At 48.8% G+C, this 27,161-nt stretch overlaps 1 protein-coding gene across 4 annotated transcripts in view; it reads right to left on the reverse strand.

The window, feature by feature from the left end:
- Window positions 1-27,161, reverse strand: part of SLC44A4 (solute carrier family 44 member 4) — a 311,986-nt gene that overhangs the window by 144,705 nt on the left and 140,120 nt on the right. For all 4 annotated transcript variants that reach the window (XM_085632339.1, XM_085632504.1, XM_085632421.1 and 1 more), the window contains exon 2: window positions 9,103-9,151. In XM_085632339.1, the coding sequence (XP_085488465.1) occupies window positions 9,103-9,151 (49 nt within the window). The remainder of the gene's footprint in view (window positions 1-9,102; window positions 9,152-27,161) is intronic.

A 27,161-nucleotide genomic window follows, 5' to 3' on the forward strand; every position in this document is an offset into this window, starting at 1 on the left:
CCTTTTAGCCTTACCAATGCTCATTTTCTTTGTATGAAGACACGAGCAGCTTGGCGGCACTGTTGGGGGTGATGCCGGTTTCTTTCCGTAGTAAATCAATCATTGCCTAAAAGCCAATATGTTTTACCTGTAAAAGCACAAATAGCACCATAGTACTGAAGGGAACTACTTTATGTACGGATGTGCACATTGTGAAAGAGTAAAATGTCATCACTCAGAGGCAGGTGAGCCAATGGCTGAAGTGGACTCTCCCTGCGCCCCGCAATGTTGCTGCAGTGGGCAGAAGCAAGATGTGAATGACAGCACAGCAGACCAATGGATGAAGATGGCTTGCTGAAAGCCAATGGAAGTAGGTATAATATATTTTTTTTAATTAAAAACAAAACATCTGGGATTAATCCAGACCTAAAAGTAAATTACAGAATAGCCAACCAGGGCTGCCACCTGGCCGTTTTTTACCACTCTGGCCTGAATCTTGAGATCCAGGGTGGTAAAAAAACATTGGTAAAAGCAGTGAAAGCTGATTTTCTTTTTTCTTTCTGAGGCATTCACCTGAAACAGGAAACCCGTGAAGAAATTACTTATACATTTTTGTGAGATATCCAATCATTTCTAAACGATTAAGAGAGCAACTATGGGGTAACTGCAATCTAACAAAATATTGGTGAAGATTGTGCACGATCTGATGTTTACTCTCCAGCTCTTGGCCTTTCCAGCAAACGAAATCGAAACGAATGGCCGGCATTTTTATCTCAAAAAGCTGCCTCCCTGCTGTCAGGCAGGCACCTCATTAGACCGTGCCTTTTATTTCGTCACGAGGTTAGAAGGTAGAGTACCTTATTGATAAAAAAAATATTCAATAAAAGATGTAAAAACTAAATATAGAAAGCAACTCACTAAACAAATAAGCACATTTTGGACAAAATATATAATACTTGTCAGAATAAGCTGTTACTTATGCAATCTTTCTCAATACTGGGTGAATTTTACATATGAGAAAACAGGCAACACGTGAAGGGTTGCACGTTTATTTACTGTAATGATTCACTTACAAAACATAACTGTAGGAGCAGAGAAGGGATGGGGAAAAACATGGGTGATGGTCATTGGGACGTGAAACTATATAGAATAACCTCGCGGTAATAAAATAGGCCACTAGAGAGCGCTGTAGAATTACAAAACACAATGACCCAGGGGCACTGTAAAAATATAAGAGGCTCGAACTACGAAAAACTTGAAAGGAATCGCAGTAAAACATGGAGGGCTGGGTATATTAAGGGCAACTCAAGCCCTGAAGTAAGATTTATCAGGGATGTGTGGGAACGCCTACTCTCCACCCATCGAACACCTTCGGGCACAGAGTGATGCCAGGCGCTGAGGTACCATGCCGCACAGGGCCACGCAAGGAAGGCGTTGTATGGGTGGAGAGGGGGTGTTCCCGCGCATCCACCCATGGATTTTGGCACATTCCTAGATGTACTAACATTATTGTCAAAATGCTACCCCCGCCAGGAGGTGAAATGACTTTCTCCTGGTTTCTTCCTTGTTTTATGTTTGTTGCATTTTGCAGCACAGCTAGAGGAAAAGACATTTAAGGACTGCTTGTGTGAAGGAAGGGGCACCTTCCTGCACATAGACAATCCTGGGTGTAACGCAGGCACACTTGCACCAGGGTGCAATGGGGCCTGCATGGACGCTTGGCAGCTACATGAGCGCCAGCACAGAGACAGCCGGAGTACGCCATGTCTTAGTAAATATGGCGCACTCCTGCCCTCCCCATTTCATGCAACGGCCCCACATGTTCCCCATTTAAATTGATGCTACAAGGCGCCGTTATGATGCTACAGGAAGGATACCGGACCACAATCGGATGGGTCGGTATGAAGCCTGGGTGGCACGAGAAAGAATCACAGCAGTAATAAAAAAAACTTTGGCTAAATACAAAAATATTGGTCTATACCTGCACTACGAAGGATCTACTGGGCGGGGTTTAAATAATAGTTGTAAAAACGTAACAGCAGCCCGACCCAAATGTAGCAACATTTAGCACGTCTACCCCGGGTGTAGGGTGCCTGGGTGACTAACGCAAAGAGACTCCAGCCTCGGAGTATTCCCAACCAGCTTGGCCCAGCATTCTCTCAGGTCAGGTGGAGCCTGAAGCAGTCATGAGGAAAACAGTGATAATGTTGAAACGTTTTCAGGTCTTCTGCATCATTGAGTGGTGAAGAACCTCTGCTTGCGACTTGAATGTCCGCTGTTGGGAATGCAAATAAGACTAGAATAGCGAGTGCACTCCTTCCCTAGTCTTTAATTCTAGTTTATGCTGAAACTGCAGTATGCGTGCGTGCAAGCAGCGCTGTGACTCATTATTGGACTTGGCCCTTCTGGCAAGTTCAGCCCTAGAACTTTTTGCAGTATCCTAGCCTTTTTCCTGTGTGGTACTAGTGGTTTTAGGCCTCTAGGCGCTTTCACACTGTGTCCCAGTGGAAAGCGCGTGCGCTCTGGGTATGGTTTGGTGAGACTGACCTGCCCTCCCATAGGAATGCATGGGGGAATGTATGTGTCCCTGGTAGTTCCTGATGCGTGGGGAGTGCAGGGCCGAGTTTGGTATGTGCGGACTCGTGTGATGAAATGCTGTGCGATGATGTGTGCGGCGTGCATGTATCTAGTGTGGAAGTGCCACTTCTAGAAGTGGGCACTTCTGTGTGCAGTATGAAATGTGTGCCTTGTCTGGCGATTGGCTGGCTGAGGTCATGTGACGGGCTAGGGAATCACCAGAGTCAGGAGGAGTCACCCAGTGGTGAATAGGGAGATCAGCAGCTAGATGGGTGGGAGGAGTACACCTGGTACCTGAATAGGGCTGGGCTTTCCCCACACAATGCTGGCTCCGCCCCCTGTGGTGCGACTGATGACCCTGGCCTGTTCTGTGAATAGGGAGAGGGGCTGAGCAAAACCAAGTGCTCAGGAACCAGTTGTATCTGGTTCACACCTTCCCTGCACCTTTGAGAACAAAGGATTTGGTGTATAAAAGAGGGGCTGTGACCCCATGAAAAGGTTCTTGTTCTGACTTGAATCTGCCGGGGGCGTGTTGCTGCTGAGGGGCCCAGGGGAAGGCTTGCCTCCCTGGGCCCTGCCCAGCCCCTGGATGCCTGATGGACTGCAAGGACTTTACTTCTAGCGCCTGGTGAGCACTTTATTGCTTGTTCTCTTCCAGGATCCTGCCTGAGGGGGCTGCTGCTGTTGCTGGGCCAGAGGACCGCCACTTGGACGACATCCCTGCCTGGAGGCCCAGTGAGCTGGCTTGCCCACCCCCACTGCCTTGCTGCAGACAGAGGAGAACTTTGCTGGACCTTGTTTTTATTCTCCTCTAAGCGCTGGGAGTGCTTTTATTTAACCTATAGCGCCAGGAGCGCTTTATTTGGGACCCCAGCGACGAGAAGCGCTTTCCCTGAAGAGCGCCTTCATTGTGGCCCGTAGCGCGGCGCTGCGATAATCTGCGAGGGAACCCCGACGTAGGGATTCCCCCGCTTTCTGCCGCGTTTTGGGGCGGGAACCCACCCCGCTTATTTAATTAGTTTGATAGCGGGAGCCCACCCCGCATACTGGTGCTGTCGCGGGTGCCCGACCCCGCTTATTGCCGTGTTTTAATTGAGGGAGCCCACCCCTCACTGCAGCCGTATCTAAATCACCGCCGCGGCCGAGTGAAAAGGAAGTCAGGCATCCCCTGGGGGCGGGCCGCGGGACGGAAGCCTCGTCCCGGAACCAGGAAGCGGACGGGAGCCTACCCAGCGCTCCTGTGCCAGGAGATACAGCCGGAAGCCGACGGGAGGCCACCCCGCGCTCCGGTGCAGCCAGAAGAAGTGCCTGGGTGAAGTCCGCGAGGAACGAGCCCCGCAGACCGAGTCCTGCCTTCGCCACCTCTCCCCCAGCCGGTGAGTGTAAAAGGGAGTCCAGGTGGGGAGAGGCGGAAGCAGAGCGGCCCCGCTTCACAGAGGCCGCTCCAACGGGACCACAGTGTTGTGCAGAGCCTTGAGTAGAGGCTCCAACGCCGGGCCAAATTATTTGTTTAGAGTCCCCCGAGCGGGACTCCAACGAGGAGGGCAATCTTGGTTTTAGAGCCTGAAGGCTCCAAAAAGGCACATTGTTCGAGCCCACGAGGCTCCCACGACGGGGCAAATTATTTGTTTAGAGTCCCCCGAGCGGGACTCCAACGACGGGGCACATTGTTTGTTTAGAGCCCACGAGGCTCCACCGTTGCCCCAGGGCATAGTTGTATTCCCGAGCCCACGAAGCTCCCACGCTGTTTTGGGGGCATTGTTCTGTGAGGGTTCAGAGAGGCTCCTACGGGTGACACGTTGGTTGTAGAGGCACGCCGGTGCCAAGTTCCTTTCTATAGCTGCCCAGCACTTAGTGGGAAGCTGCACCGTTTAGGTTGTGCCCTCCACGCTTTGGCTTGCGCAGCCTGCGCAGCCCCGCCCTGACTTTGTGACAAAGGGCGTTTGAGCCCCTGATAGGCCAGGTTGGCCTGGGGACAGTTTGCCGTGTTGTGCCCTCACCTAGGGTACCTGATCATTGTTACCTGTGTACTTTTGCGCCTGCGCAATGCCTTTGTGCTGTGTTTATTTCTAGCTGTGCCTATGCGTAGGAGAGGGTTTTCCCTAGTGTAGGTTGTGCTGATGTGTTCATGATTCGCTGCGTAATATTTTCCTAAGGTGGTTAGGGTTGCGTAGGTGGTACTTACCTGTTACCAGTGGTTACTGGTTGTGCGCTACATGCTCTAATTGGTGCTGCAGTGATTGTATGTACTATGTCCTAGAAGTGTTATTCCTATGTTCTAAGTACTAAGTTCTAAAAGTGCTAATTCCTGACAGTGGTCCATGTGGCCCTGTCCCCTGTATATATAATCCCTTGTAAAATTCTGCCCAGTGCCAGTTGGCACAGTGTAAATTGTGTGCATATTATCTAATGTGTTTTGGTATAATACAAAGGCTATTTTTATATGTAACCTTGTGTGGAGTTTCTTTTGTGGTGGGCCTTGGGTGTTGTTGCTGGGTGCGCGCGCAAACGCTTTACACATTGCCTCCGGGATAAGCCTGACTGCTCGTGCCAAGCTACCAAGGGGGTGAGCAGGGGTTATCTTTGGCGTGTAACTCCCCAGCCCTGACTAGAGTGGTGGTTTCTGCCTGGCTTTGGCGCAAGCCCTAGCCAACCAGAAATCCCATTTCTAACAATCGTCCCATCACAGCATGTCCAAGACACTGAAAAAAGGTGCCGCTGTTAGCGGCCCCGGCTGCTGCGCTGCTTTAAAGAGGACATTTTCCATGTACACCGAGTCTTCACTGTAACCAAGTAATCCATGTTAAACCAATCAACTTGTCTCTATGTTTGTGTAGAATCAATCTGGAGACAGATAGATAACACTGAATACTTTATTCATGCATTTTCAAAACGCTTTCTGTTGCCAATCCAAGCTTTAACATGAGCGTGCGCAATCAATCGTATTTCACTGTCGGACTTTCAATATCACCCAATGCATTTCGAACCTGTCTGGTTCTTCGTCAGGGGTCGCTGTAAGAAATTAGAAAGATTGATTGCGCACGCTCATGTCAAAGCTTGGATTGGCAACAGAAAGCGTTTTGAAAATGCGTGAATAAAGTATTCAGTGTTATCTATCTGTCTCCAGATTGATTCTACACAAACATAGAGACAAGTTGATTGGTTTAACATGGATTACTTGGTTACAGTGAAGACTTGGTGTACATGGAAAATGTTCTCTTTAATGCAGTGCAGCAGCCGGGGCCGCTAAAAGCGGCACCTTTTTTCAGTGCTGTTGGGAATGACCACATTTTTTTCTGATGTTGCCCCAGATATTTTCCTTGACTGTTTGTTCCTCGTCAAACATGATAAAATCTGTACACTCCTTACTGGCATATTTTACTGACCTATATTTCCCTAGTATATGGCTGAAAACAGGGCCTGTAGCTTAAAAGCCTCAAGGGGCCTGCAGCACCCATTGTGCCATCCACTTCGATGACCACGTGAACACGACGGCAGACCTGCCGCCCACAGCGTGGATGTGCAGGTGGAAATGTAAATGTGATCTTTCAAAACAATCACTTTTGACAGCCTCGAACCATCCTTTTAAAATGTACATGTCACACCTAAGTAGGCCTTATTGCCCCTAAGGAAGGGTACATGGAATTTAAAAGTTGGACATTAAAAAATGTAATGGCTGTACAGTGACTAGCCCCTCAAAGGTATTTTCACTGTAGCAAGACTAGCTGCTCCGTCAGCAAAAAATGGGATGCAATATTAGTTGTTTTAATAGTTGTTAGAATTCTAACCAATGGTCTTGTTGGTTTATTTCTGAATGTTACAGGAAAAGTAATGTTTAGAATATTACCTTTGCCCTTCCTGAAGTGCCTAGAAGGTAAATCTGCATTTCGCTCCCCAACCTCCGCCAGCCAGTAATTAGCATTTGAACAGGTGTGAATGAGGAGTGAACTTGCTCCCGTAAGTGACCGATAGGCCGACCTGAAGGGGCAGCGGTGAGCCATCTGGGCTGGGAGGGTTCTTCTTGACAATAAAGTGTCAAGTCCTGCTTGAATGCCACATCCTGCTCGACAGGTCTGCTGGGATTTCCCATAGGATACGTGTGGCGTACTTCAAAGAGGCCTCCCCTGCCACAGCGGATGTTACAGGACACTGGACAGGGGTCTTCTTGTGTCCCCTCCCTCGTTCCCCCACCCCAGCCACTCAGGCCCTATTCACAGCACCTCTTTAACATTACAGTGTCACAGCCTGTACGACAGGGCTGCCGTGTTTTCATATAGCATTTTGGGTGCACTTCAAGGGGGAAGGCCAGCGGCCGACAGAATTCTTGTGTATCCACTGTCTGGTTGCAGGAAAACCCTATTTGCTCTACCAGGCGTCAGCCTTTGCGTTTATTGGGGGCACCATGGCTGCTTCAAAGTGGAGTCTGGTCCTCGACGTGGGAGGACACTAGGATTGTAATAGTACACTCCCCCCACGCACTAAAGCCCTATGGGCCCAAGTTTAGTGTAGCCGAAGACTTTCAACATCTTGAAAGTGTCCAAAGTTGGTAGGGTTGGCGCTGGGAAACTTTGCCCCATTGGTTAGGGCATCCCCAGGAGTCATTCCTACCCACTAACTTAGAGGACGGAACCTGCCGTTGGAGACTTGTGAAGAGCCTGGAAGGCTGGACCTGCTCTCCTTCTTGTACCAGGGCCATAACACTGGCCTCCTGTTACAGCTATAGGGATACAATTAAAAGATAAAGATAAGAGGCCTTTCCCGGCAAGTGCCCAGCTGAACATTGGCAACGTGACCTACACTGGACACTGCTCGTCACCTCTGCCTGCCACGCAGTGCCCACCCTGAGGACATGGAGATGTTTCAGAATGAGACTGAAAGGACTCGATTCAGAAGGTAAAATCTTTGACCACAAAGAACTTGGTTAGAGTATTTGACCCCCTTTTTATCGGGGTCATTGTCAAATTGCTCCTAAGTCCTGCTGTAAACTCACCATGGACTATCGTTGCCACCGTGGGCTTCTTCGCACTATTTCCACAACTTAAACCTTTAAAAATTCATATTTCTGGTTCCCCTAATTGGACATTTCAGGATCATTTGTTTATTACAACTTACTCCATTTTTCGAATTTGTTTTGAATTTTTTTTGTTTTGCATTTCATATAACAGTTTTGAAATACTTAACACATTGCCTCCAAGTTAAGCCTGTCTGCTCTGTGCCAGAGCTACCAGGGAGGTAGTTTCTTAAATACGCCATCCACAAAAACTAGAAAGCAAGCTCCATTTTGTGGTGCTAAGGGATAAAGAAAAGACCAGTGGCCATTTCAACTGCTCATGCACTTGCCATACTGAAGCTGTGTCGCCCACTCCTTGTTTGCATGGCATAGAACCCTAGTGTTGCTCTGATTGGGCACCGACCCATCATTACCTCACACTCGCAGTCACGCCACTCTCGCTGCCATACTCACTGTCTGGGGGCTCAAAAGGCGTGCAGCCATGGCTCTCCCCACACAGGGGCATGCAGTGCTTCCATCATACCAGGGCCACGTGCAACTCCCCACCGCCCAGGGCCACAGGACGTTACCCTCCACCCAGGGCCACGTGCAACTCCCCTCCACCCATGGCCACAGGACGTTACCCTCCACCCAGGGCCACGTGCAACTCCCCTCCACCCATGGCCACAGGACATTACCCTCCACCCAGGGCCACGTGCAACTCCCCTCCACCCATGGCCACAGGACGTTACCCTCCACCCAGGGCCACGTGCAACTCCCCTACACCCATGGCCGCAGGACGTTACCCTCCACCCAGGGCCACGTGCAACTCCCCTCCACCCAGGGCCACAGGACGTTACCCTCCACCCAGGGCCACAGGACGTTACCCTCCACCCAGGGCCACAGGACGTTACCCTCCACCCAGGGCCACAGGACGTTACCCTCCACCCAGGCCACGTGCAACTCCCCTCCACCCAGGGCCACAGGACATTACCCTCCACCCAGGGCCACGTGCAACTCCCCTCCATCCAGGGCCACAGGACGTTACCCTCCACCCAGGGCCACGTGCAACTCCCCTCCACCCAGGGCCACAGGACGTTACCCTCCACCCAGGGCCACATGAAACTCCCCTCCGCCCAGGGCCACAGGACGTTACCCTCCACCCAGGGCCACATGAAACTACCCTCCACCCAGGGCCACATGAAACTACCCTCCACCCAGTGCCACATGAAACTTCCCTCTACCCAGGGCCACAGGACGTTACCCTCCACCCAGGGCCACATGAAACTACCCTCCACCCAGGGCCACAGGACGTTACCCTCCACCCAGGGCCACATGAAACTACCCTCCACCCAGGGCCACATGAAACTCCCCTCCACCCAGGGCCACATGAAGCTACCCTCCACCCAGGGCCACATGAAACTACCCTCCACCCAGGGCCACATAAGTCTCCAATCATCTGCCAACGGCCAGGCAATGCTCTCTCCACCCAGTGCCCAGAGAGCTACCCTCCACCCAGGGCCATCTGAGCGATAACAAAAAGCCATGGCACTCACCTATTTTTGATTGGTCCCTTGAAGCTGGGGTCATACTTGACCGGTTCTCCTGCAGAGAGATGGAAAATCAGTCACTTATTAAGTCTCATAAAAGAGGTCAGCCTGGAAGCACAGCATTGAGAGCTGACGGCAGCAGTCATGCCCACCCAGCCTTCTCTCAACACCCAGCCTTCTCTCAACACCCAGCCTTCTCTCAACACCCAGCCTTCTCTCAACACCCAGCCCTCTCTCAACACCCAGCCCTCTCTCAACACCCAGCCCTCTCTCAACACCCAGCCCTCTCTCAACACCCAGCCCTCTCTCAACACCCAGCCCTCTCTCAACACCCAGCCCTCTCTCAACACCCAGCCTTCTCTCAACACCCAGCCTTCTCTCAACACCCAGCCTTCTCTCAACACCCAGCCCTCTCTCAACACCCAGCCCTCTCTCAACACCCAGCCCTCTCTCAACACCCAGCCCTCTCTCAACACCCAGCCCTCTCTCAACATCCAGCCCTCTCTCAACACCCAGCCCTCTCTCAACACCCAGCCCTCTCTCAACACCCAGCCCTCTCTCAACACCCAGCCCTCTCTCAACACCCAGCCTTCTCTCAACACCCAGCCTTCTCTCAACACCCAGCCCTCTCTCAACACCCAGCCCTCTTTCAACACCCAGCCCTCTCTCAACACCCAGCCTTCTCTCAACACCCAGCCCTCTCTCAACACCCAGCCCTCTCTCAACACCCAGCCCTCTCTCAACACCCAGCCCTCTCTCAACACCCAGCCCTCTCTCAACACCCAGCCCTCTCTCAACACCCAGCCCTCTCTCAACACCCAGCCTTCTCTCAACACCCAGCCTTCTCTCAACACCCAGCCTTCTCTCAACACCCAGCCTTCTCTCAACACCCAGCCTTCTCTCAACACCCAGCCCTCTCTCAACACCCAGCCCTCTCTCAACACCCAGCCCTCTCTCAACACCCAGCCCTCTCTCAACACCCAGCCCTCTCTCAACACCCAGCCCTCTCTCAACACCCAGCCCTCTCTCAACACCCAGCCCTCTCTCAACACCCAGCCCTCTCTCAACACCCAGCCCTCTCTCAACACCCAGCCTTCTCTCAACACCCAGCCTTCTCTCAACACCCAGCCCTCTCTCAACACCCAGCCCTCTCTCAACACCCAGCCCTCTCTCAACACCCAGCCCTCTCTCAACACCCATCCCTCTCTCAACACCCAGCCCTCTCTCAACACCCAGCCCTCTCTCAACACCCAGCCTTCTCTCAACACCCAGCCCTCTCTCAACACCCAGCCTTCTCTCAACACCCAGCCTTCTCTCAACACCCAGCGCTCTCTCAACACCCAGCCTTCTCTCAACACCCAGCCTTCTCTCAACACCCAGCCTTCTCTCAACACTCAGTCGCCTCCAGCTCTGCTGCCACTCCTCTGTACTGGTTTGCAGTTTCTATCCAAGTTCTCTCCCATCTGCACATTGCCTGGCCCTCTATCTTGAAAGCTTACACTGGTCTCCAACTCACTCCTTGCTTCTTCAATTGTATGATTTACCTGCATATCTCTCTCTCTCTCTCTCTTTCTCTCTCTCTCCCTCTCTCTCAGATCAGCAGAGACTGACACTCGGACTTCCTTCTGCTTGAATCCCAGATGCCAGAGTGTGCAGAGCTGCTGTTTTCACCCAGCATTTCTGGGGGTGCTGCCAACCTTCTTAGACTGCTTCGCTTCCTTCCCTTCACTTCGGATTTGATGAGTTCTTGTCTGCCTGCCCATAGATTCCCTGCCTTCCTTTTGGCCAGGCTGGCACTATAGAAATACCAAATACATACTCACAAACACACATACATACAGATCAGACCCCATCACCCCACTGCTTACCAGTGGCACCAACCAATCCTTTCTCGGAGGGTGACGTCATTAACATGTCTGTCCACAGAGTAAAGGTGAGGTGCCCGCGCATATATCCCAAGGGGCATTCAAAGCATGAAAAAAGAAAAGGAAAGACCAGTGACACCCCCTGGGATCAGCGCCCCCCCTAGGATCAGAGAGGAGGGTGAACAAATTATTTCAACCCAAATTCCAAGACACAAGTCCGGATGCCAAAGAGACAGAAGTAAAAGCGGGCAGTATCTGAGAGGCACAACGTGCCCATAAGTTGTAATATGTAAAGATGGAACCTTCCCAGGATGGGTAGTTGTGACAGTGGAGATCTCTCAGCTGAAGTGGAATGGGGAGGGAGTCTGGTGGCTCGGTGGACTAATGCGTCCACGGTACGGGACTGTGTTTGACCTCATGGTCACCGCTTCAAAGCCCGGCGGGTTCACTCAGCCTTTCATCCTTCTGAGGTTGATAAAATTAGTACCATTGAGTTGGGTAACTATAAACATCTGTCATTAAGCGCCAAGATATCCACAGGTAAACTTGTGCTTAACAAACACACGCTATGGTAAGTTATGCTATGTTAGGAGGCCAGGACAGTTAGTTCTGGCATTGGAGCTGCCTCCGCTGAAGCGGAAGGGTGGCTTAGGTCTATATTTTAAAAAATGTTAAACCTAAAACTTGACGGACACTTTCTGCAAGCCCATATTAGGCAGTACTGTGAAGATACGATAGCATTACACAGAGTACGTCACATGCTCGGACCTCCTCATACTAAAAACTCACAAGTCACTCTTCCCCGCTGCACAAACCAGACTTTTTTGGTTCTTTTTCCAATTCTTTTTATTCCAAGTTTGAACATTTCAATCAAATCTTTCAACACATTTGAAAACCCCTTCATTAGACCCCCCCACCCCTCCAACAAGGACACGACTCAGATATTCAAATACATAATATCCGGTCTATAGGATTTATGACATTTTTGCATCGCCCACCGAGTCCCGAATTGCCTCAGTAGCCACCCAGGTCAAATTTCGCCCCATGGATCTCGCTTATCGACTCTCCCGACATGCGCATCCTTTTCTCATGGTTCCAAACCAGGACCCAGTGCTTCCGGGACAGCCGTCGTACTATGTATCTTCCACAAATCCCTTCCATGGACCCCAAATGTTAGCGAATTTGCTGGGGCGTGCACTGGCCTCCTATATTTGCTGAGCAGTCCACCTTGGCCTCCCACTTACCCACCATCTGGGTGGTGGGTAGCCCTGGGCGGAGACCTCTGATCTGCCCGCGGAGTGTGCGGAGATTTGTCTCCTCCGCGTTCCACGGAGAAGGCAAATCTCTGCACAATCCGCAGCGTTGCGGAGTTGGCCAGCCCCTGCCTCTACCCCCCTATATTATAAACCGTAAATTACATAGCTAATAAGTAAATTTAAACCACTTACCTGAACTGCAGCGTCCACGGGCTGCCCTCATCCTCTTCATCGACGTTTCTGCTAATTCTTGTTAAACTGCGCATGCGCGGGCACGCCAAAAATATCGCCCGCAACTCCAGAAGATTGATGTGAACAATCTTTCCTCTGCAGACCAAAGGCCTTTGGACCCCCATAGCCCCCAGATGAGCTCCCCACCCAAGAGTGGAGGCATCAGTTACCACTGTGGCCACCGGAGAAGGAGGTTGATACGGCTTCCCTTGAGACAGGTCGCCTGGAGCACTCCACCATAACGGCTCCACTGCAGCATCACTAGAGATCCTGACCACCTCCTGGAGATCTCCGTTGTGTTGAAACCACTGCCTGCGGAGGCACCACTGGGGGGCCCTCAAGTGCCACCGTGCATGGTTGAACAACAGTATGCAGGAAGCGAACAGACCGAGCAGGCATAGCACCTTCAGGACTGGCACAACCGCTCCATTCTGAAAAAGTGGAAACCTCGCATGGATGTCATGAATCCTCTACAGAAGCGGGATGGCACCACTCACAGTAGTGTCCAGTACTGCCCCTATGAACAGGTTGCATTGAGAGGGCACCAGGTGAGATCTGGGTACATTTATGGAAAAACCCAAGTCGAACAACAGACCTGTTGTTACTTGCAAATGATGCAGCACCATCTCTGGCGACTTTGCTTTGAGCAGCCAGTTGTGCAGATAGGTAAAAACAGGAATCCCCGACCTTCTGAGATGTCCCGCTACCCCTTCCACCCCCTTTGTGAAGACCTGAAGTACGGAAGTAAGACCGAAAGGAAGGACCGCAAACTGGTAGTGTTGAGACCCCACCGTAAAACGGAGATACGTCCGATGGGAATATGAAAATACGCATCCTGCATATCGACCAACATCACCCAGTCTTCCTGCTGCAACGCCAGAAGAACCTGCGCCAGGGTCAACATCTTGAACTTCTCCTGCTTGAGGTAAAAATTCAAGACCTCATGATTCGTACAGTCGGTCACCGCGAGATGGTGAAAAAGAGATGGAAATTAAGTGACCGAAAGATAACATCATTCAGAAAAGATGTTCCCGCCTCGTTGATAAAACGGAGTCCGTCCCTACTATGGGATACAGCAGTGGGAAGCGCTATCTTTTACGGAGTCCGTCCAGGTGAGTTAGTAGTACTAACATCTCCAAACAAATTCCTCCTCCCTCTCCAAGAGTGGCTGAAATCCTTTTCTCCCCTGAACTGCAGCCGGCACGGGGAGAATGCCAGACCCCGGGGTCTATCCTTGGCCAGTCTAGACCACCGGGGGCTAATGTCCGCCATGGCCAGTGGTCGAAGTGGGGGGGAAAAAAGTAGGGGAACTGTGGGCGGAGAATCAGAGGGCAGGAATAACCCAAGGATTGGATCAGTGGGCGGAGCCGAAGGTGTGGCCAGAATGTGCAAACATCCCAATTTTTAGTATTTGTTCAGCATTTCACTGCCCAGTTTAATCAAACAATGGCTACACATGATTATTTAAGGTTCTAATGAGTTATTGACATTAAATCACATTCACAAAGTGGGATATGCTTCTAATCACAGACTGTCCCAAATACGAGAAAATGTGGAAGCCCAAGCCATTTGTCTCCGAGCCATGGAGTTTATCATCAGCACTTCTCCCTTTTTCCACAACAGCAGTTCAAACATGAATGGCAAAATATCCTAGTTTGCAAATGTTTTCTATATAATTATGGCTTTGCCATATTTGCCTCCTAATGCAAGATCTGCTGCATGATCTGACCATTTAAACTAATAAATTGTTTATAGCTCAAACGTATCAAAAGTTAATAAAAAATGTGACTTGTTTTGCTGCGGAGTGGTTGGCTTATTGCAAAGGTTGACTGATCACCTTTCTCGCTGTTGCATTTGTATTTTACACTGATAAGGCAAAATCTTTCCAAAGACTGTTAGCATGTGTACAAATGTCAAAATAATAAAATATCAGAAAATATACTGCATTACGCTGCAGCCTTTTTTTAAATGTATAATTTAGTCAACACTGTGGCATAATTTTGTCCTCCTTTGCTGCATATTTATTTCCAGTGGCCCCACAGCAAGCAGCACAGGTTAAAAGTGCTTGTGAATGAAGCAGAGAGACTAAAGTTTGCGAACTTAGTTTGGTGTGTGTGCAAATTCTGCATTGCCAATCCCTGGTGAGTTGCAGCTACTTCTTCTGAAACAAGGCCAATGGAGCTACCTATGGGTGAGGCAGACTGGCCTCAAGGGTAGGGCCGGTCTTAGCACTGGTGGTGCCCTGTGCATTAATGTTTGTTAGTACCCCCCAATGACCACCTCTGCCATGGATTCCCTCACTACCACCCTTTAACAGTGCCCCTCAAGTCTCCATAACCACACTCTCTCTGATGCATTTAATTTGATTTACAGTGCCGCTCATACCAGTGTAGGGTGTCAGAGCACTTTACATCCCACACATTACTCAGAGACAATCAATATGTGTGTAAATCACTGTATAGATAATGTTACATAAGACTAAGGACTACAAGGTGTAGGAGTCACATGACAACCATACTAGTAGGCCATTTAGGTTAATAGTGATTGGTCTGGAGAAATACAAACTCAGAATTTAAAACGTAATACCGTGGTTGGGGGTTTTCTTTAATAATCAGAATTGATTTCTGTCCAAAAGAAAACATTTTGCAACATTAGGATAACCAAAGACTGGGGGAAAAACACAACGCTCTAATTTATATCTTGCAGTTTGTATGCAGCTCTTAGATGAAAGTAAATAGCGCACTGTTCTATGTTAGGATTTTAACTTATAAACTGCAAGCAACAAAAGGATTTCTCTGACAAAAGCAGTAGCCCACTGACCTATTTACATTATGTGCACTTTGTGATCTGCATGGTACATGTTCTTTGCAGGAGGGACATTAACCCTCTGTGCTACCTATCCAGAAGTCAAAACTTCCACTAGACAAAACTCTGATCTCTCTCTAGGAAGAACATTAAACATCAGAGTCATCATGGCATTTTTATTGTTGCTGAAAATAGCTGGGGGCCAGGAAGGAGGCAGCAAGCACTTTTAAAACCTTAATATACTTGCAAACATAATGCCTCCACCCAAAGTCAGCACCCGGTGCGGTCACACCGGTTGCACTGCCCTAGAGCTGGTCCTTCTCAAGTGTCCTGTGACCTCAGTGACAGAGTCACTGTCGCTCTAGGGTATGCTGCTTCATAGGCCTGCCCGCAAGACTGGAGGTGAACTTCAGTATGGATTGTGGTGGACAAACCTTGAAGGTTAACCCACACTTGCCACTGCTAGGGTCCACCTGCTGGTGCTAATACACCAGGGCGTCTAAGGTCTTGCGCAGCATTCTAAGGTCTAGCATGCGATTGTTCTTTCTCAGGAGAGTCGTCTGGTGGACTGGTTATTAAGGCTGAACCTTGTTCCCCAGTTCCAAATTCAGCAGCTCTGGCCATAGTGCCACATCCTCTCCCCCACTGAACACCATACTGCCCCCACTGAGAAAAACTCACACTGCCTTCAACTACAACCAAATTGCTGCGGGCTATAAACACCTGGATGAGGCCGGGACTGCTCTGGGGCCTCAGGCAGAACATTCACGAGGAAGACCCGAAGCCTGGGGCTGGTTCTATCCAGACTAGATGATGGTAACTCACTCCTCGTTGGACTCCTTAAAGCGCATCTAGCTCCTCAGAGCCGTGCTTCACACCGCTGCCCGCTTTGTGACCGGCCACAGGACATTCAACCGCATATCTCCTACTCTTCGCACGCCGCAAGTTAAGACTGCGTGCAGAACTCACAAAATCCGCCAGATCTCACTCCCTCCTGCCTGGTTGGAGAATAGATCGTCTCTGGAGCTCAGTGAGGAACAAGGGGCGCCGAGTCCCACCTGCTTGAACCAAGGATGCTGCATGAGACGGGCATCCTCTGGCCGTGCCACCCAGGCCTTGGACGCCCTCCCATCAGCCCTTCCACAACCTCTTGTCCACTCAGATTCCAAAGGGAACCGAGATCCTCCTAGCTGAGAGACCCCTTGGGTAAAGGGGGGCGTGGCTTCACCTGTGTTGACCTGACCTGTCACAGTCTGTCGTTCTCTCTGGTCGCCTGGTTCTTTCCTGCTGGTTTACTAGGATGGTTAGCTAGCGGCTACTGATCCTGTAATGTCCCTGCTGGAATGCACGGTTTGTTCCCTCTTTTCCTGGAGGTAATAGGGTGTTTTATGATGTTTGTTAACCAGAACTCACACCCTGTTCTCTTATGAGTGCTCGACTGGCTTAGGGCCAAGTCCGCACAATTTATAAACCACAACACATATATAAAAAATACATAAAAGAAGCTGCATTGTATGACCAACAGGAAAGTGTCGAGTTGGATGTATTGAGGGCGTCACGATTCGCCGTTCCTGCTCTGTGAATCCAAGGCAGAAGGGCTGCATGAACCCACCCTGTCTCCCTCTCATGGAGTGACAGGGGCAGTCTGTCCCCCCGCCCAGCCACCTGCAGAGGCTGAAAGGCCAGGGATGCTGGGAGAGTCCTCATCGGGCCCTCTCACCTCAGCCCTCAGTCTCACCTCTACCCTCCGCCCTCTCACCTCAGCCCTCTCACCTCCACCCTCCGCCCTCTCACCTCAGCCCTCTCACCTCCACCCTCTGGCTGGAGCAGTTCAGCCTCCGTAGGAGCCCAGTGCTTGTAGAGAAGGGACTTCAAGGGTTGAACCGTGAGCCCTCGCTCTCTCCTGTGGGTGAAGCACCGAGAGCCACCAACGGGGGGCGCCAGAGAGCCTGACACAACTTATGGGCGAAACCATGAGTCAAAACTTATGATAGAGTATTTAACTAATTCAATTTTAGATTCCTTTCCGCAAGCTATTCCGTCTAATGTTACAGCTGACTTATCCGTTTATATTCAAACTATATCGATGACAGCTCATGGAGTTTCTATTTTATATTAAAAATTATCTAACACTCTAGAAAGTAACATAATTATGATTGCAACCTTCTGGAATAATGAACCTTCATTTACATGGTCTATTGATACATGGGGAACTATATGGATTAGAAATATATCTGGTTGGTTACCTGTCTCACTTTATCAAACCAATTCCTATATTTTATTTAATTCTTTATGGACTCCATTACGTTCATTCCAGGCTAAACTTCTTCAATCTGACAGATGTTGGCATTGTAAATTACACCCTGGCTCGTTACGACATATGCTTTTTGATTGTCCTTTAATCTCAAAATTCTGGACAGAAGTTTGGGATATTATTAAGAAGTTGTTAAATATACATGAAGACATATCATATAAAGTGTTAATATGCAAATCAGTTACATTATCACAAACTCTAAGTAATCTTGAATGTAGGCTTTTTGATTTTTTGATTTCTGCTGCGTTAAAATCTATTACCTTTTGTTGGAAAGATGTTTCTAAGTTATCAGTTCATGCTTGGTGGTCTTGGGTTATCTTTACAAGAAGAGGTGCTCAGTTATCTTTGTCTGGGGTTAATCATAATTCTATTTCCTATCACTCTTTTTGGATTCCTGCTGATATTTATTTTGCATCTTAACCCCTTTGCTGCGGCGCGAATTCCGCCGCAGCGCTGGGTGGGGTTTGGGGGGTTTGCGGTGCCGCTATGCTCATGACAGAACCACGCCGTCATGAGTCGCGGGCGAGCTGTGCTCATGACGGCGTGGTTCCGTCATGACTCCACCCACTTGCGCTAATCACCCGCACAGGCGGGGAATTAGCGCCGCGTGGGCGGAGCGGCCGCCAACGGCCGCAGCATGACGGAACCACTCCGTCATGAGCACACGGCACCCGTGGCTCATGACGGAGTGGTTCCGTCAAGGGCATGCAAGGGGTTAAAGGTATATTTATGTCTTGTACCCCTTTTTACGGTTCTTATATTAATCGATATGTCATAGTAGCTCTATTTATAGCTTAAACAATAATTTGTTATTAGAGGTTTCCCTCCCCCCCTCTTTTCAGTTTTATAAGAATATGACTATTTTCTTTTCTATTGAAATGAATATGAAAATATGATATTTTATACATAGGATCCCATAGGTCAGCGGCAGGTGTCTCCAACCAGTCACTCGCGAGCTGCCAGTAGCGCACGGACACCTTCAGAGTAGCTCCTAGCCTCGAGTTCATTATGTAGCTAGACACACAGTCACACATTCTCCTTTTAAAGTTCAGGCAAGGCTGTGTTTATTTTACATTCTTATCACCAGGCTGCACACGGCAGGTCCTGCTGACGAGCAGTGCGCAGTCAGATTTTTCACCCAGGGCACAGAGGTGCAGAGCTCAAGGTACTTAAATTGCATATAAAAGTCCTTGTTACCTCAACATTGGAGCCTGAGAACAAAGTGATGCTTCTGAGGGATTCTAATGCTGCTTGAGACGCTTTGAAATGGGAGAAAATGTAAATAATGAGTTTAATGGAATCCATATACACATAACGTTAACTCTTCAGGTTCATTGTCTCCCATTTTAAAGTCGCACATGTACACACGGCAGGCATCAATCAATCAATCGTGATTTGTACAGCGCGACAATTCACCTGTGAGGTGATCCAGGTGCTGGCATCAGTCAAAGGTCCACTCCTGAGTCCCTCTCTGAATTCCGTGAGTGCGTGTTTGTGTTATACCTGTAGCAGTGCCTCATATGGTGAAAGGTATGTCCAGTGCCACAAGTACATACGACACAGACTGTCATTCACCCATACTCATATCCATTCATACGTAAAAATGGTTCATACAGCCCACACAAAAGACCACGCTCTCACGGACGCACAGGGCAGCAGTGGCGTCACTAGGGTTGGTGTCACCCGGTGCGGGTAACTCATGGTGTCACCCCATCACGACTTACCGCATGGACCTCCTCTGCTCCGAGTCCACTAGTGGACACAGTTGGCAAATAACGGAACCATACAGAATCCTTAGTAACGTTTGTAAATTTAGGTCCTCTATTTACAAAGGCCATAGAAGGGTTTTGGACCGCCTACCTGCACCTGGTGGCATCACCTGAGAATAACCCCATGAACCACAGGGAGTACCGAGGGGTGGGAAGAGGGCCCACATGTATGTATTGAGCCATATAAAAAACTTTGTGCCTTCTGCTGAAGGTTTTTTCTTCATGTTGTTTAGGTCATCAGGAGGAAGGTCTTACCTTGGGGCACCAAAAAACTCCCAGAGGCAATGTCTGCTCAATAACATGTTGCTTTATTGTGGAGGCACGTGCAGACATGCAGCATTATATGCTTGGCATCCGTCATGTTCTAAAGCTGAACGTCCCAATGCACACGGACTCATCTCCGAAAATAAAATGCTTCCTTGTTGTGGCCTTATGTCACCAAACCACACTGTGCCCACTGCACTCAGTGAGATGTCACAAAGCCCCATTCTTATTGTTTGTTTTCTTTGGGTGTCATTTTAGTTTGCCCATTGAAATGGCCACTAAATTTGCACAGACATTCAGTTTTACTGATAAAACTATATTGGTGACAAATGATGATGTGTGGAGCTTGGGTTTCTGTGACCATTCATCATTTGTGCATCAATGAGTTGTGTGTTCTGATTTGTTTTAACCCTATTTAAATCTGTGTTTCCATAACTCTTCAGAACTAAATGGGCTTTGTGCTTGGTTTTCTCACAGGTGAATGTGTACATTTAATTTACAGGTATCTACATTTTGTTGTGGGTTACAAAAAATGATAGCCTTCCCTTTCGCACTCCCTGTGCCTGGCAATATTGTCATATAATTCACTTTACTTTCTCTGACCACAAAGTGAGAGAAGTTTGTAAATACCAATCCTTCACGTTGAAAAAAACATAAGAAGCAATTTGTCAGAAGTCAAATGTCAGGTCATGTCCTCTATCTTTGAAGCATAGGAAATGTGACAAGATAAATACAGAATTTACAAGCATCTTTGTATATTGCTCGGACTAACTTTCAAGACCCACCAAAAGTAAGCTCGACCCTCCAGTGGGTCCTGAGCCACAGTTTGGGAAACGCTTTGCTGCTAAGGCATGCAACCACAGGTAGGGAAACACAAATGCAGACAGACTATTTGTGCGGTGCCTCTGTGTAACCCGTCACTTTCTGTTTGTATTTTTGTCTGTGCCCTGGATTTTTTGTCCTAAACATCTGGTGCTGCTTTTCTTTTTGTTCCTCAGTTTACAGTGCAAGTGCCTTGCCACATGATGGGGTTGGGGTGAATACCTAGTGGAACTGAGCTGCTGACCTAGGGAGCAGGGGTTGAATCCTTGTCTAGGCTTAGCAGTTTTTGTGGGCAAATCACTTAATCTTTCGCTGCTTAAAAAATGAAAAAATGTGTACGTTATATGGTTTTGTTGTTAAGTGCACTAATGCCCTTGGGACAGTTTCACGCTATAAAAAAACTGCATAAAAAATGTCCAGTCTGGGGTGACCTAGAAAGAATCATGCTCCACTGAGAGACCACATACATTGTCTGTGTTCGTTTATGCATGCCTCTGTTTACATACGTTAGCAAGTTCTAGTCAGACTTGCTGACTTTGTCAACGCTCGTTTTAATAGGTCCAGCAAAAGTAAATAAACTGACTTGAAATTTGCTGGAAAATCCTTATATGCATGTGGTTACTCACGCCATAAACCCCTTAGGTATGCGGTGTTTACGTTTAAAAGGCATACGTTTCATGACGTTTTTACAGTGGGTAGTTTAATAACAAGAGGTGCATGGCACAGTGGCGCAACCGCCCTGACCTTTCTCAGTACCTATCAGCACGTGATGCAGGTGTACTTGTGAGTGGGTGGATGCAGGGGTACTCGTGAGTGGGTGACATTGCCTTTGTCAGACAGCAGCCCTCATGCATGCATCTCTTCCCAGGGGCATCCAAGCTGACTCCAGGTGAATCACTGTAATGTTACATGAACTGTAACTGCAGTGTGTGTGGTCTTCCGGGTACTACGAGCAGCCTGATTGGATTACACGAAACATCTTACCTTTTAAGACTTCACTGTGGTGGTGGCTGGGCCCCTACCGTATGGGTTCTGCTTCTGCAAATCGCCCAGCAGCCCTCCCCTGCCGAGACTGTCTCTGTCTTCACGCAGTCTAAGCGCGTGGTGATGGTGCGCGTCAGAGGAGCACAGCGCGGGGGCTGGCCCAGGGCCGTCATTGGTTTCGCTATAAGATTGACGGCCCTGGGACCCACAAACTGGGTACGCCACCGCCGCGCATCGCACCATCACCACTATGCTAGTAGGTGGGGAGTGCGTGGCGCTGGCGTGCACTGCAGTATTTGTTCCTCTGAGTCCTGATTATAAAGCAGTCAGAGGCAAGGCTGCAGAGCTGTGTTACACTTACACAGCGTAACCAGATTGGTGTCACCCAGGGCCGGCTTTAGTGCTGGCGGCGCCCTGTGCGACAATGTTTGTTGGCGCCCCCCCAATGACCCCCTCCACCTCGGATTCTCTCACTAGCACCCTTTAACAGTGACCAACTCTCCATAACCACACCCTCTCAGATGCATTGAATTAGTTATACAGCACCACTCATACCAGTGTAGGGTGTCCGAGCACTTTGCATCACACACATTACACAGAGACAATCAATCATACGTGTGTAAATCAGTGTATAGGCAATGTTACATAAGCCAAAGGACTAAAAGTGTAGGAGTCACATGTCATCCATACTGGTAGGCAGAATAGTTTAAGAGTGCTTGGTGTGGAGAAGCACAAACTCAGAGTCGAAAAAGAAACAGCATAGTTGGGAGTTTTCTTTAAAAATAAGAATCGATTTCTAGCCAAATTAACCCTTTTTGCAACATTAATCAATGCTCTAATAATGTATATTTTGCGGTGTGTATGCAGTTCTAGGATGAAAGTTAATAGCTCACTATCCTATATTAGGACTTTAAGTTATAAATTGCAAGTAACAAAAGGATGTCTCTTTGGAAAGCAGTAACCTGCAGATCTGTTTACATCATACGCACTCTGTAATCTACTTGGTACACGTTCTTTGCAGCAGGCACATTAACCCGCTGCACTAACTTCACATAAAAGTCAAAACCTCATCTATACAAAATGCTGATCTCTCTCCAGGAAGATAATTAATCACACGAGTTATCTTGACATTTATGTGAGGCCTGGTAATTGATGGGGGAAAGAAACGCTGCAGCAGGTGCTTCAAAAGCATAATAAACTTGCAAACACGGTGTCTAAAGCCGGCCCTGGTGTCACCCCATACGATGGTGTCACCCGGTGCGGTCCGCACCCCCTGCACCCCCCTAGTGACGCCACTGCAGGGCAGCCTTGTCAGAGTGCCCCTAGTTAAAGTATTTTGCTCAAGCACGAGTCTTTGGCTCTATGAAGACTAGGTTTAGATTCCATGAAACGGGGCGCGCGGTCTGTGGTAACCTTGCACGAGCCTTCAATCGCTCACAATGATTTTCACTGATCCGAAATAGCTCTCACTACAGAAAAGGTTGGAGACCCCTGGACGGGCTTCTCTTGTAAACAAAATATAATACTTCTGAGCCAGTCTTTTATCTCACTTGAGCCTTTTAAAAATGTATGAACCCAAGGAGGGTCGGCTCCCAACCCTATCAGTTCCGGGAGGGGGGGGGGTGAGTAAACCACCTGCTCAAGAGTCTTTCTCATGGTGTCTTGACACAACGAGGGTCAGGGGGCAGCACAAAGTGTAAGGCTAGACAATAAATGAAAATAACATGGACACACAAGCAAATATTGGGATCAGAGCCCTGGAGACTGTGGAAGTGGCAGCGGAGGCTGGGGCTGAGGTACAAGGGCGGGACTTCCAGGCCAGCCAGAGAAGAAAGACTAATCAAAACAAAAGAAAGACTGCATCCAGAACAACTTGCAGAGCAGTCGAGAGGGAACAAGTTGCCTCGCAAGTACTTGGTTGAAGGGTCCAGCATGCTCCGTTCACTCACTGGCCACCACTGTCCTCCCCTCCTTGAGACAGAGCGTGACAGCTGCAGCCCTAATCGTCAGGAATCCAACCTCCAGCCTCCAGCAGTTTTCCCTTCTTGAGTTCCTTCCAGTCTGAGTCCACAGCTCTTCATTGGTAGAGAGTGTGGATTGGTGACAGGGCCCTCCTGGAAGACCCTCCTGCGTCATCACACACGGTCCATGTTGTATGAAAACCTTCTGTGATAGAAACAGAGTTGCCCATCTTTGAGCGGTAGCCCTGGTTTCTGAGCAACAAGAGCAACATGTACGTAAGGCGTGAGCCATGGTCGTAAGCGATACCTCATGAAGAAGCTTACCTGGATATCGGAGACACAAGGACACCTTCTGTGGTGGCCTGAGCTGCATATCAGAGACAACCGGGAAGCGGCTAACACTGGCAACACAAGAACAGCTTTTAGGAGAACCAGGGCTATATATCAGAGACTGGACTGCAGCGGCTGGTGGAGTCGGAGCTGGATATATCAGAGACTGGACTGCAGCGGCTGGTGGAGTCGGAGCTGGATATATCAGAGACTGGACTGCAGCGGCTGGTGGAGTCGGAGCTGGATACATCAGAGACTCGACTGCAGCGGCTGGTGGAGTCGGAGCTGGATACATCAGAGACTGGACTGCAGCGGCTGGTGGAGTCGGAGCTGGATATATCAGAGACTGGACTGCAGCGGCTGGTGGAGTCGGAGCTGGATATATCAGAGACTGGACTGCAGCGGCTGGTGGAGTCGGAGCTGGATATATCAGAGACTGGACTGCAGCGGCTGGTGGAGTCGGAGCTGGATATATCAGAGACTGGACTGCAGCGGCTGGTGGAGTCGGAGCTGGATATATCAGAGACTGGACTGCAGCGGCTGGTGGAGTCGGAGCTGGATATATCAGAGACTGGACTGCAGCGGCTGGTGGAGTCGGAGCTGGATATATCAGAGACTGGACTGCAGCGGCTGGTGGAGTTGGAGCTGGATAAATCAGAGACTCGACTGCAGCGGCTGGTGGAGTCGGAGCTGGATATATCAGAGACTGGACTGCAGCGGCTGGTGGAGTCGGAGCTGGATATATCAGAGACTCGACTGCAGCGGCTGGTGGAGTCGGAGCTGGATATATCAGAGACTCGACTGCAGCGGCTGGTGGAGTCGGAGCTGGATATATCAGAGACTGGACTGCAGCGGCTGGTGGAGTCGGAGCTGGATATATCAGAGACTGGACTGCAGCGGCTGGTGGAGTCGGAGCTGGATACATCAGAGACTCGACTGCAGCGGCTGGTGGAGTCGGAGCTGGATATATCAGAGACTGGACTGCAGCGGCTGGTGGAGTCGGTGCTGGATATATCAGAGACTCGACTGCAGCGGCTGGTGGAGTCGGAGCTGGATATATCAGAGACTGGACTGCAGCGGCTGGTGGAGTCGGAGCTGGATATATTAGAGACTGGACTGCAGCGGCTGGTGGAGTCGGAGCTGGATATATCAGAGACTGGACTGCAGCGGCTGGTGGAGTCGGAGCTGGATATATCAGAGACTGGACTGCAGCGGCTGGTGGAGTCGGTGCTGGATATATCAGAGACTCGACTGCAGCGGCTGGTGGAGTCGGAGCTGGATATATCAGAGACTGGACTGCAGCGGCTGGTGGAGTCGGAGCTGGATATATCAGAGACTCGACTGCAGCGGCTGGTGGAGTCGGAGCTGGATATATCAGAGACTGGACTGCTTCGGCTGGTGGAGTCGGAGCTGGATATATCAGAGACTGGACTGCAGCGGCTGGTGGAGTCGGAGCTGGATATATCAGAGACTGGACTGCTTCGGCTGGTGGAGTCGGAGCTGGATATATCAGAGACTCGACTGCAGCGGCTGGTGGAGTCGGAGCTGGATATATCAGAGACTGGACTGCAGCGGCTGGTGGAGTCGGAGCTGGATATATCAGAGACTGGACTGCAGCGGCTGGTGGAGTCGGAGCTGGATATATCAGAGACTGGACTGCAGCGGCTGGTGGAGTCGGAGCTGGATATATCAGAGACTGGACTGCAGCGGCTGGTGGAGTCGGAGCTGGATATATCAGAGACTGGACTGCAGCGGCTGGTGGAGTCGGAGCTGGATATATCAGAGACTGGACTGCAGCGGCTGGTGGAGTCGGGGCTGGATATATCAGAGACAGTCAGGAAGCTGGGCTGAACAGTAGCGACACAAGAAGAACACGTATGAGCCCATGGCTATATATATATATATATATATATATATATATATATTCACTGAAAAAACCATAGGTTTCACACACGTTATAGTTAGGAATTAGCATTTAAAAAACCTTAGAAATTCAGTGAAAAAACCATAGGTTTCACACATGTTATAGTTAGCTGGACATTTTACTCGTAAAAAACCAATGAAATTGCCCCGTTATAGTTAGTTCAGCTAACTATAACTCGCGCGCCCGCAATGCACTGCTGATGACGTCACATATTACATCACTCATGACATGGTCAGTGACATCACTCATGACATCACTGATGACATCTCAAATGACATCACTGATGACCTCACTGATGACATCATCCAGTGAATGTGTGTTTTTCTGAAAATTAAATATGTTTTATATATGTATATCTCAAGGTCGATGGAAGAATAAATGGGTATATAAGTGTCTAAATGGATGATTTGTTTTTGAAAAATTGATTGTGTAACTGACTGATTAAGTGTATCTCTCACTTTGTGTATAAGTGGCTGCATGGGTTGGTGAGTAGCTACATGGGTGTCTATATAGGTTATTAGTTGTTTTTTTGAGTATCAGTCTGAGTGTCTGTATGGTACGGTGGGGGGTATTACGTAGTGCATAGATGCATGAATGAGTGACTCACTGTTTGTATGTGTTGAAGACAGCATGTGTGCAGGACTGTATGGGTGGATGAGTGTGTGTATGGGTGTGTTAGTGAGTGAATGACTGTCTCAATAGTGTCTTCAGGAGTAACTACATATGTTTTAAACTAGTATATGTGACTATTGGTGTATATATGTGAGTATATGTGAGAGGGAGAGATTGAAAGAGTTCCTGTATGAATAAGTATGTGTTTCTATAAGTGATTGTTTAAAAGACTAAGTATGTGTAAGTTTCCGTAGAAGTAAGTATGGTGGTGTGTGTATTACTGTATATGCAAGTAAATGTATGTTTTATTCTTTATTAGCATGAGTGACTATGTGTGTGAGTAACTCTATGGATGAGTGGCATTGTGTAACAGGATGTATAGATGTATGAGTACATATGATGAGTGAGTACATGTATGAGTGACTGTATAGGACTGTTGGTGAATGAGTGGATGTGTATGTGGATCTTAGAATTACTGAAGAGGTTGTTGTAACTGGTATTGGTATGTCCATTGTTTTGAAATTTTTAGTCTCTATTTTTGAATGTGTGTATCAAAGCTTATATTAAGGTGAGAGGAGGTCTGCCACTCTATCACAAGGATGATGTCATCAGTGAGGTCATCAGTGATGTCATTTGAGATGTCATCAGTGATGTCATGAGTGATGTCACTGACCATGTCATGAGTGATGTAATATGTGACGTCATCAGCAGTGCATTGCGGGCGCGCGAGTTATAGTTAGCTGAACTAACTATAACGGGGCAATTTCATTGGTTTTTTACGAGTAAAATGTCCAGCTAACTATAACATGTGTGAAACCTATGGTTTTTTCACTGAATTTCTAAGGTTTTTTAAATGCTAATTCCTAACTATAATGTGTGTGAAACCTATGGTTTTTTCAGTGAATTTCTAAGGTTTTTTAAATGCTAA

Source organism: Triturus cristatus, chromosome 1_1 (assembly GCF_964204655.1).
Source record: "Triturus cristatus chromosome 1_1, aTriCri1.1, whole genome shotgun sequence".
Taxonomy (NCBI): Eukaryota; Metazoa; Chordata; class Amphibia; order Caudata; family Salamandridae; genus Triturus; species Triturus cristatus.